This window comes from Rhineura floridana, chromosome 4 (genome assembly GCF_030035675.1).
Source record: "Rhineura floridana isolate rRhiFlo1 chromosome 4, rRhiFlo1.hap2, whole genome shotgun sequence".
Taxonomy (NCBI): domain Eukaryota; kingdom Metazoa; phylum Chordata; class Lepidosauria; order Squamata; family Rhineuridae; genus Rhineura; species Rhineura floridana.
Genome location: NC_084483.1, coordinates 70,221,141 through 70,233,641, shown reverse-complemented (window position 1 = coordinate 70,233,641; position 12,501 = coordinate 70,221,141). Strand labels below are relative to the sequence as shown.

General features: G+C 41.3%; 1 protein-coding gene across 1 annotated transcript in view; it reads left to right on the top strand.

Moving 5' to 3' along the window:
- Window positions 1-12,501, top strand: part of GABRR1 (gamma-aminobutyric acid type A receptor subunit rho1) — a 59,398-nt gene that overhangs the window by 45,312 nt on the left and 1,585 nt on the right. Inside the window, 4 exon segments of the mRNA XM_061623316.1 lie at window positions 7,047-7,187; window positions 8,233-8,385; window positions 11,003-11,098; window positions 11,101-11,195. Coding sequence (XP_061479300.1) covers window positions 7,047-7,187; window positions 8,233-8,385; window positions 11,003-11,098; window positions 11,101-11,195 — 485 coding nt within the window.

Sequence of the window (12,501 nt, the reverse complement as noted above, 5' to 3'; positions counted from 1 at the left end):
GAATTACCACCAAAAACTGGGGAAAGATGTGAGAAATCTTTTTTTTAAAAGCAACATTTTTAGCCTTAAATGCCTAGACTCCTTGTTTCCAACACTATGGAGTATTTATTGATTGGTTAAGATAATTTATATCCTGCCCTTTTGTTGTTAAAAACAGAGCTCAGCACAGCTTACAAATATAATAAAAACAATAAAAATACACAATCAATATAAAAACATAATAAAAACACAAAATAGCAACAAACATAAAGTAAGTCAGGGCAGCAGATGTGGTGGGTGGAGAAAAACAAGAAGCCAAAATGTTAGGAAAAGGAGTCTTTCACACAACATGCTCAGTTGTAAATACTGTTGCAGCAAGCTTTACAAGTTCCTCCAGTATTCCACTGGTGCAGGCACTCAGACATTCAAAGTATCTGTATGTTTCTTAGGTTTTATAAAAGCAGAGCTTTGCTTAACTCAAAATTTCTTCTCCCTTTGATCAACCACATCTACACAGGTTCCACCTCCATACTCAAAATGAAACTGGGCCTGGAAGTGTGCAACAACCCCACACATACCTTGCTAATTAGATTACTAATGCCAGGATGTCTGTCTTATCGACTACTCTCCTGCTCCCCCCCCCCCCCGGGCATCATAAAAGACCCAGTCCTGGGCTCAGAAAGAAAATAAATATCTGGTCCTCTTCAAAGTATTGATAAGCCTCTTGTTTTAATTGAAATAATAATTATAAATTTTTGTTCTTATCACTAATGGGAGTTAATTATCTTGCATATGCTGCTGTTGCTTCTATGGCTGTAACGGAGTGAGGTTAAAGATAAGTGAAATGCAAATAGGAAAAAAACAACACAAAAGGCAGTAACACTTTCCTAAATGTAATACCATACCAACCACAACAAGATTCCTATGAGTAAGGCAGAAAACTAAGCATCTCACAACCAGTCAGGATTCCTAATCAAAAACCAAAAATATGATAAATGAAGAAATATTTATATAAAAGCATGACTATCAAATATATTTATTATTTACACAAACTGTAAAGATATTTATAGTGCAATCCTAGGTTTATTTATTCAGAAGCAAGTCCCAGCGTATTCAGTGGGGCTTACTCAAACAGGGACAGAAATGCAACTTCAAGTGATAAGCAACTTCATTCACACAACCCAAAATTCCAAATCATGCCACTTTACGCTGTTTTGCAACTGTTTATACTTGTTTTTATGGTTATTGGATTTTAAATGGCTTTATTTCTTGTTGTGAGCTGCCTTGGTTTCCAACCCTACCTCACAGGGGTGTTGGAAAGACTCCATACATGCACACGCACACACTGCAGATGTATAAATACATACAGCCCATATAATAGTTTATTGTCAAACCAGTTGGTCATTGCAGAAAAATCAGTATTAGTTTTAAAAAAATCAGTATTACTTTCCTACAGAATAAAAACTGTAATACCTAAGTAAGCCCTGCCTACTTGCTTTAAAATAGGACTGGAGGGCACAAACACAATTCTTTTTTACATTCACTCCAAAGTCCCATTGATTTTCAGCACATTCATAACCATGTCTACTCAAAAGTAAGTCCTGTTGAATTCAATCGGATTTACTCTGGGCATATGGGATTAGCATTGCTTTTACAAAAAGCAAGTATTGGGAAGGTTTTCAAAACACTGCCCAAGATCTGACTCCTGCACACAAGAGGAAAAAAAACTGAAATGTATATACTTACCCAATTTATGAGATTTTCAGATAAACAGGAGGTGAAACCACCATTTTGTTTTCTAGACACTGCCTAAGGTCAATGAAACTGAAACACAATCCCTGATTGGCTGCAATCCTGAACGGGCAGGGTTAAAGCTAGGAAGTGCTATACAGTACTGTTTAAAGAAAGATTTAACAGTCGGGGGGGCGGCTGACGTTTTTATGTATATCTCGAGAACCGGACCACCTAGAAACTTTTTTTTTTTTTAAATTAAAGCTGAGAATCCGGGCCACCTAAAGGGCTAGCCGGGCGCCGGGTGGCATGCATAGAATCCGGGTAAAACCCGGCTAACCGGGCAATATGGCAACCCTATACAGAAAGCCAAATGCTGAGGCCTCAAATTTTGATTCAACATAGGGGTTATACGCTTTTATTCTGCAATGGGCTCCTGAGCTTTCCATAGCTGTGAGTTGGACAAATGATGTAAGTATGACATCAGTGTTGTGTGCGCCAAGGAGCCTTGGATTAATACTGTTGGCCATTGCCACAACTCACAGTGAACTGTCTCACAATTCAGTTTTGCTCACACATACCCTGCTTTTCTCTGTGGCTGTATGGGCAGAGAAGTCCTAAACTGCTACTGTTGCTCTAGCAGTTAGCAGAGTTCACACTGACTTGTCTAACAATTCAGCTTTGAGCTCACAAAGATATAACAACACACATCCCACCTCTTCTCTGTGGCTGCTTTAATTTCAGTAAAGCCTTAGCACAGGGGTGGGGAACCTTTGGCCCTCCAGATATTGCTGAACTACAGCTCCCATCATTCTTGGCAATTGACCATTCTTGCTGGAGCTCATGGGAGTTGTAGTTCAGCAACATTTGGCAGGCTGAAGGTTCCCCACCCTCATCCTACTGCAACAGCAGACTTGTACAAACTCCCTCCTCTGCTGGTTTCCCCATTCATGTCTCTTGGGGGTCTGTTAGTAACCTAAAATAAGCAGACAAGTTTTTTTTAAAAAAAATGCTGAATAACCTGGAGGTCAGATAATATCCAATAATCTAAAGGAGATAAACCAGTCTTTACTTTCTGATCTCTTGTGGCTAATTAGTGTGATCATAAAATAAATAAGTTAAATAATTCATGTAAAAATGTGTTTTGCAAAACAATAGTTTCCCACCTTTTGCTTCCTCTTATTTAAAAACAAACGCAGGACACTTACAGGTGAAATGAGGAATACTGGTAAGGCAGGGGCAAAACATGTTCCCACTCCACCTCTGACATTGACATTAAGGACACTGATTGCAGGCCCTTGTCTTCTTCCTATATAAGTGAACAGAAACTATTTGTTTGTTTGTTTGTTTGTTTAAAATATTTCTATCCCGCCCTTCTACCCTACAATAGGGCACTCAGGGCGGCTACAATAAAATCGCACCCATATATAATAAAATACACAATAAAAACACAAAACATTACAGTAAATTAAAATGCATACAATACTATTAAAATACATAAAATGCATTATGCACACACATACAAACATACATACATGTATATATGTGCATACACATATAAGAAAGTGAGAATAAAAGAACTTAAAAGATAAAAATAAAAGATAAAAAACTTAAAACAGTGTCAGGCTGACCCGTCAGTCCCAACCAAAGGCTCTCCAGAACAAAATAGTTTTTACAAGTTTCTGGAAGACCATCAGGGAGGGAGCAAAGCGGGCTTCTTGGGGGCAGGGAATTCCAAAGTCTGGGAGCCACAGTTGAAAAGGCTCTCTCCAGCATGCCTGTCAATCTACTTTCATTCCAGGCACGCAGAGGAGACTAGAGATAGATGATCTTAAATCCAGGGCAGGAACATATGGACATAAGCAGTCCCTTAGGTACACTGGTCCAAGGCCATTTAGGGCTTTAAAGGTCAAAACAACACTTTGAATTGGGCTCGGAAACAAATTGGGAGCCAGTGGAGTCGATAAAGCACAGGGGTTATATGCTCCCTGCTCTGTGCTCCAGTTAACATTCTGGCTGCTGCATTTTGGACCAACTGTAGTTTCCGAATCGTTTTTATAGGCAGCCCCACGTAGAGTGCATTACAGTAATCAACCCTCGATGTCACCAATGCATGTGTCACCGTGGCCGAGTCAGCTGCTTCCAGGAACGGATGCAGCTGGTAGACCATTTTGAGATGGCCAAAAGCACCCCTGGCTACCGCAGCTACCTGATATTCCAGCAGCAGGGCAGGATCCAGAACTCTCAGACTGTGGACCTGTTCTTTCAAGGGGAGTGCAACCCCATCCAGAACAGATTGCAACCCTTTCCCTGGGGCAGTTTTTCCCTTGGCCAGCAACACTTCCGTCTTGTCTGGATTACGTTTCAGTTTGTTCCCCCACATCCAGCCCTTTACAGCCTCCAGGCATGGGTTTAGGATTAACAGTCCCACCTTGCCATCAGATGGAAGGGAGATATAGAGTTGAGTGTCATCAGCATGGGTGTGAGACAGGAGGGGGAGTAGATGGGCCCTGTTTGAAAAAGTTTGAATGGGTTTGACTGTTCCAAATCCTCGCAGAGGCCTACTGGGATAATTCGCTCTGGCATAGAGTTACCAGATCTCCGGTTTTCGGCTGGAGTCTCTGGTTTTTTGGGGGGCCCTCTGGCTCTCCGGCTACCACCCCTTAATCTTCGGACTCTGAGCTTCAATTTAAAAAAAATTAAGTTTCTAGGTGGTCTGGTCGAGATATACACCAAAACATCAGTCGCTGCCCCCATGACTGTTTAATCTATTTAACTGATATGACACTGAAGTTGGTTCCTAGTTCCCAGTTCCTTATTTGCTTGAAAGTTCAAAACACTAAAAAAGAAGAGTTGACAACTACAGCAACTTCAAACCAAACTTAACATGTTCTGAACCTCAGAAGTCAGTTCTGTTGAGTTCTATGGGGGCTTAGTCCCTTAGTACGTGTGTTTAGAATTGCAGCCTTCAGGGGCATCCATCTTTACTCCCAAATGCTCCCATCTAACATCTCCACAACACTAGGCTCCTTTCTTCCTACAGTGACCTTCTGGTGACTGGTCTGGCCTGAAGTCACTTAAACCCTTCTTGCTGAAAGCAGGTATGCTAGATTAAATGTTCCCTACCCAGGCTCCATCTTTTAGCTAAGATGCCTAGCTTAATTTCCAGTCAGATTGTTTTTTAATTGTACACTGCAAGCAACTGTGATTGATGCTTAATGTATCATGGTTAATGACATCACTCGGGCCCGCCCCGTGACATCACTTGGGCCCACCCCCAAAACCTCAGGTTTTGGGATGCTTCTGACCTGGCAACCCTACTCTGGCAGGCTTTGTTGGTGGGCTTGTGTTGGGCCCATATTAGGTGTTTAGGAGGAATCTTAGTACGGAGGAACATGGGTGATGCCACCCCAATTTCAGTGATTATGGGCAGAGGGAAATATAGCCATGGGGAGGTGGTGAATTACCCGAGAAGGTGAAGGCCTTGTTCCTTGCTGCCACTCTACTCATGGCTTGGTTCCTCATTGCTCATCTGCTGTGCCCACTGGCCTGTGTGTGTTGTTGTTTAATGCCAGATCAGTACATAATAAGACCACTCTCATCCATGACTTGATTGTGGATGAAGGTGCCGATTTGATGTGTATTACTGAGACCTGGGTGGGTGAGCTTGGAAGGGTTGATCTGACTCAGCTTTGCCCACCTGGATACTCGCTACAGCACCACCACAGGCTGCAGGGACAGGGGGGAGGAGTTGCTGTGGTCTACAGAACTTCCATCTCTGTCATCAGGAAACCACTCTGTCTTGGAGCTGACTGTGAGGGCCTGCACCTGGTGTTGGGCTGAGGAGACAGGAAACTAAGGTTGCTGCTGGTGTACTGTCCACCCTGCTGACCGAGCTGGTGGAGGTCATCTCAGCTGTGGCGTTGGAGGAGCCCAGAACGATAGTGCTGGGTGATTTCAATGTTCATGCTGAGGCTGCCTCTAGTGTTCTGGTTCACTGCACTCTTGAGGTGAGGGTCTCCTGCAGATACCATCTTATCAGGAGGTTTGTTCTGCACAATATAGGAAACAGACCTTTAGTGTGGCGGCACCTACCCTGTGGAATTCCCTCCCTTTGAATATTAGGCTGGCGCCATCTCTGCTATCTTTTTGGCACCTTTTGAAGACTTTCCTCTTTCAACAAGACTTTTAAGTTGAGACCTATCCCAGTCTGCATCTGTGTCAGAATTGTTTAATATGTTTTTAATAATGTTTTTAACCATTTTTAAGGTTGTTTTTTTAAATGTTTTTAATACTGTTTTGTTTTAATGTATTTTAAGATCTGTTTTTATGATGTTTTAAAGTGTTTTAGTGCTTTGTTTGCCACCTTGGGCTCCTGCTGGGAGGAAGGGAGGGATACAAATAAAATAAATAAACAAACAAACCAACAAACCAACAAATAAATAAATATTGATGACATTGCACTCCAAATCTCCGGATGACTTCTCCCAGTGGTTTCATATAAATGTTTAAGAGCATGGGAGACAGAATGGAACCCTGAGGTACCCCGTAGGTCAACGGCGAGGGGGTCGAGCAGTAGTCTCCCAGCACCCCTTGCTGGGTCCTGTCCATTACGTAGGAACGGAGCCACTGTAGAAAAGTGGGATGCGCTCCCCCTGTCCGATGCCCGGTGTAGGTCATCAAGCAGGGCGACCAAGGCAGTCTCTGTCCCATGACCAGGCCTGAAGCCTGATTGAAAAGGGTCTAGATAATCCTATTAATCCAAGAAAACTTGGAGTTGAGACTCCACTACCCTTTCAATCACCTTGCCAAGAAAGGGGAGATTAGAAACTGGCCGCAGGATCTTAACTATTCACTTAACTATGAGAGAAAGTAAATAAGAACTGGTCATACTGATGGACAATAGCTCATAATAAATAACACACAGCCCTGGTCACTGGAATATATGATGTGATAGGGTCTGTGCCTCTCCTTGATTCACTCACCAACTCCCCTACTCCTGCCAATCCCCCTCGCCACCCATCTCTCCTTTTGCAGGTCACCAAAGTCATTCACCCATTCCTTTTACAGGTTGTCAAGGCCACCCTTTATACCTATCTGCCTCCTGTCTCTGTCTCCCTCCTCCCTGGCCCAGAAGCTCTCTAAAGTCTGCTGTCTATTGTAGTTCACAGCGCCACCTGTCAGCACCCAAGCAAACTTCTGATTGATGACATTCTTACACAAATATAGAATAGGATTAAAACATCTGATGATAGTAAGATAGCACCATCCTAAGCTGCGTACAGAATGTTACCTGGCTTCATTGCAATAAATAAGGTAATATTTTCCCTCTCTAGATGCTTATACTGAAGATGATCTCATGCTATACTGGAAGAATGGGAATGACTCCCTGAAAACAGATGAGAGGATATCACTATCCCAGTTCCTCATACAAGAGTTTCACACTACCACGAAACTTGCCTTCTATAGCAGCACAGGTGAGTGAATGGTAATAAATCCAGGACAAGGCTCTGTTCTTGTCTCATTTCTAAGAGAATTGGGTGGATCTCTGCTTGGAGAAACTGGCTTTGGACTTGCCCATGTAGAAGTGCTTAAATCTTCTGGTGTCTAATACTGTGTACACATAAAGAGTTCCTTCAATTTAAGAAATGTGTTTGAAGTTCTTGACACTCTACTACTGTTCACAGTGAAAGAGAATTTACAGTGAGGAAAGGATAAGTGACTTCTCCTTAAAGAATTTAATTATATGAACATTGCAAGAGCAGGCCATACTTGTCCCCTTCACAGGGTGTGTCTTAAAGAGTCTAGACAGTTGCTGTGTAGGGACCCAAGATAAACTCTGGGATATCCCCATATGGGTTCAGTAAACACAGTTTTCTTGAGGGTGGGGAATCAGCATTGTTGTACTCTTGCTATAGAAGTCCCTGTACTTACATGTCCATATTATTGTAGGCTTTCAAAAAATGGGGGGAAATCCCCTTTTTTGATAGCATTTCATAGGTCCGATCTGATCTGCATAGGTCCCATCTGATCCCCTTTTTTTGATAGCACTTCATTGGTCCTATCTGATTTGAGATCTTTTAGATAGTAAGCAGTCTATAAATCATCATCATCATCATCACCATCATCTTCATTATACATTTAAAGCAGTATTATACCACTTTAAAGTCATGGCTTCCTCCAAAGAATCCTGGGAGGTATAGTTTGTTAAAGGAGCTGAGAGGTGTTAGGAGACCCCCTCCAAAGAGCTACACTTCTCAGAGTGGTTTATCAATCAATCCGTCTTGCCAGAAAACTCTGTTAGTTGTAGTTCTGTCGGGGGAATGGGGTCTTAACAACTCTCAGCACCCTTAACAAACTACAGTTCCTAAGATGCATTGGTGGAAGCCATGATTGTTTAAAATGGTATGATACTACTTTAAAGGAATAGTGCCAATAGGGCCATAGTAAAACTGCCTAGCTATCACTAGTAGCTTTCTTTTAAAGTTTGCATTTGACTTCTACCTCTTCTGTCTTCTGTAGGCTGGTATAACCGTCTCTACATCAATTTCACTTTACGCCGGCATATCTTCTTCTTCCTACTCCAGACCTATTTCCCTGCCACTCTGATGGTCATGCTGTCTTGGGTGTCTTTTTGGATAGACCGCAGAGCTGTGCCTGCAAGAGTTCCCTTAGGTAAATGAACCTAAACCTTGCTATATCTGACTTGTTCTATTTATAGCAAATTCATTCCAGGAGGGTCTGTCTGAACCGCACTTGTCATTGTGATGTCTCTGGCTGGTTTTCATTTCCTTCTTCTTCCCCATAGGTTGGTGGAATTTTAGTTGGCCATGAGGGTTAGTGGCAGGTGGAGATGTGCAGATATCCATACATATGGATGGTGCTATACAAATGGATTAATATTTGTTACAGTATCTGTTAATCACTTTCTGGGCCAAACGCTTACAAAGCGACATAGAGATAAAAATAAAAACAATAAAACATCTGGCAGATTATGAAACATTGAATGGAAATGATAATATTTTAACATTTCAGTGCCTTCATCAATAGGCATAGCTGGGATAACTTTTCTGGCTCTCCTAGTTCTCCTCCCCCGATACATATACTTTATTTTATTTATTTATTTATTAAATTTATATCCCGCTCTTCCTCCCAGAAGAACCCCCCAAAAACTTGTGTATATATGAAAACATATATGAAATCCAAGCTGGATTTGGAAAGGGAAGAAGCACCAGAGATCATATCGCAAAAATACGTTGTATAATGGAACGGAGCAAGGAATTTCAGAAGAAAATCACCCTGTGCTTTATAGATTACAGCAAAGCCTTTGACTGTGTAGATCATGAAAAACTATGGAATGCTTTAAAAGAAATGAAGGTTTCACAGCATCTGATTGTCCTGATGCGCAACCTATACTCTGGACAAAAGGCTACTGTAAGGACAGAATATGGAGAAACCGATGGTTCCCCATCGGAAAGGGTGTGACACAGGGGTGTATTTTATCACCCTATTTATTTAATCTATATGCAGATATCATACAGAAAGCGGGATTGGACCAAGATGAAGGAGGTGTGAAAACTGGAGGGAAAAATATCAATAATTTAAGATATGCAGACGATACCATACTACTAGCAGAAACCAGTAATGATTTGAAACAAATGCTGATGAAAGTTAAAGAGGAAAGCACAAAAGCAGGACTACAGCTGAACGTCAAGAAGACTAAAGAAATGACAACAGAAGATTTATGTAACTTTAAAGTTGACAATGAGGACATTGAACTTGTCAAGGATTATCAATACCTCGGCACAGTCATTAACCAAAATGGAGATAACAGTCAAGAAATCAGAAGGCTAGGACTGCGGAGGGCAGCTATGAAAGAACTAGAAAAGGTCCTCAAATGCAAAGATGTGTCACTGAACACTAAAGTCAGAATAATTCAGACCATGGTATTCCCGATCTCTATGTATGGATGTAAAAGTTGGACAGTGAAAAAAGTGGATAAGAGAAAAATCAACTCATTTGAAATGTGGTGTTGGAGGAGAGCCTTGCACATACCATGGACTGCGCAAAAGACAAATAATTGGGTGTTAGAACAAATTAAACCAGAACTGTCACTAGAAGCTAAAATAAAGAAACTGAGGTTATCATATTTTGGACACATCATGAGAAGACATTATTCACTAGAAAAGACAGTACTGCTGAGAAAAACAGAAGAGAGTAGAAAAAGAGGAAGGCCAAGCATGGATTGATTCCATAAAAGGAGCCACAGACCTGAACTTACAAGATCTGAACAGGGTGGTTCATGACAGATGCTATTGGAGGTCACTGATTCATAGAGTCGCCATAAGTCGTAATCGCCTTGAAGGCACATAACAACAATATATGAAAACAATACATTGCTTTGGCTGTTACACATACATGATTGTACTCTTCTCTAGCCTGTGCAGAGCCCAATGGATACATGCCCATTACGAACTCAATATGCTCACACTTTTAACAGTGATTAATTGGCATATGTAAAACTAGTTATTCAGATGACTATTTATTGATTAGTTCTTGTAAATAATATAGAGTTATGGCACATGACTAAGGAGTAATTGACTACTAATATGAATTAAAGACTGCCCCATATTGTGGTCATCTGTATATTTACCACCTAGTCATGCATCACAGCTATTAGTATCTATATCTTAAATATGTAGACATATTCTGTTCTTTAGATATAGAGTTATTTATGCATTCCAAAGTATACCCAAGGAGCAGAATGGAATTATGGCTTACATTTAAAACACGTGAAAATGATATGGATTGGAAATAAGCAGATTTATCCATCCTTAGTTAAAAGGGACACAATAATTCACAGCACAATCTTATACATGCCATATTAGAAGTCAGTCCCGCTAAGTCCAATGAGATCTCTGGGTAAATGTACTTTGAATTGCAGCTGTGCAGTGCAATCCTAAAAGTTTACCCAGAAGTGTTACTGTGTCCAGTTCAGCTTACTCCCTAGTATATATGTTTAAGATTGCAGACTCTGTCTGTTTCTGTGCCCAAAGGCAGAATCATCAGCCCATAAGCCATCCATGCATCAGCCTGTGCAGATTGCGGGCCGTAGGTTCACCACAGAAAGGTGACAGCACAGATGATGATAGAATATCACTCAAAGAAAGGGGATAACCCACTTCAAGCCAGCATGCTATTTTTTAATGAAAAACGTGTCCAGTGTTCAGGATAAACAAAACTAACTTGTCCCTACAGTGATATCTCCAAATGGATTATTATATATCCTCAGGGATTACAACAGTGTTGACCATGTCTACCATCATCACGGGTGTCAATGCCTCCATGCCTCGGGTTTTCTACATCAAAGCTGTGGACATTTATCTCTGGGCAGTTTTGTGTTCGTCTTCCTTTCAGTGTTAGAATATGCAGCAGTGAACTACTTGACTACAGTGCAAGAGTAAGGAACGGAAGCTGCAAGACAAGGTAAACCTAATGTAATTTGGTATTGTGCACATAAAATGTCTACAGATATTCTAAAGGTGCATAAAGAGGTAAAGAATAAACGTGTGCATATATGGGAACGATATGGGGTGCGACAATAAAACTGTGTTCTACTTATGATATGTTCAAACCAATGTTGTGTTTTTTACACTTATTGGATCAGCACATGCAGCAGAATGAAGTAGCAGACTTTTTTCAAAATGGCACAGTTCATTCTGCCATCCCAGAACTTTTCAACATTTTTCTGCTACATGTGCTGATCATCAGTTTCTTCACATGAAATTCAATGTTGTTACTATGATCTGCACCAGTGTTCTTCAACTTTGGGTCCCTGGATGTTGTTGGACTACAACTCCCATGGTCCCTTGACCAGTGGCTAAGCTGGCTGGGAATGATGGAAATTGTAGCCCAAGAACAGTGGTCTACACAAGCAGATTCTGTGACTACCATTTCATATTGGACAGAATGAGCTTGAACAATGTGACTTGATTCAATAGTGTCCTGCGTTACAAAACAAACACTTGCGCAAACAAGGAGGTGTCCCCAATTTCCACCAACCTTTCCTCAACTCCATTTAGAGGCTCCCATTCTGCAACCATACATTTAAATCACATGACTTCTCCCGAGTAGTTTACTCCTCACAAAACTGCAGTTCCCAGCATCCTTAAACTAGTTCCCAGGATTCTTTGGGAGAAGTCGTGTGCTTTAAATGCTCCTCTCGCGGCTGTATGATTAATTAGGGTTTTAAAACCTTAATTAAATATTAGCCCCAACCCCAAACTTATTCAAAGCTGATTTCAAGCATCCCTCAGGAGTTGGGTGGGTGTACTTAGAAATGCCCAGAGAATTCCCTTTGAAGGGTGACATCTACCTTAGCAAGCAGCCTGGAGGGACATTGGAAACCCAGCTTAGTTATTATGTTATCATCAAGCTGGTAGGAGGGATAAGCCCTACATACCAATGGAACTGCTGCCAAATGGCATCTTTTGCTCTGATGGTGAACATACATTTATATTGTATGCCCCCTCCCAAAGGGAAATCAGTGCTTCTAGTCAACCGCACATCATGGCATGGTAGTGTCTGTTATGTCATCAGGCATAACAACACAACAAAAGGTGGGGTGGATACTCTGAACCACCTATCTGGATACTTTATGTGCAAGTGTAAAATTAACAGGTGGCCAATGGTGCTTTTCTTCAATATGATTAGTGTTGCTGCTATTGTTACATATCCGGACTAAAAGAGTACATCTACATGGCTTCAAAGGTGCCTACTGTTGATAACTCT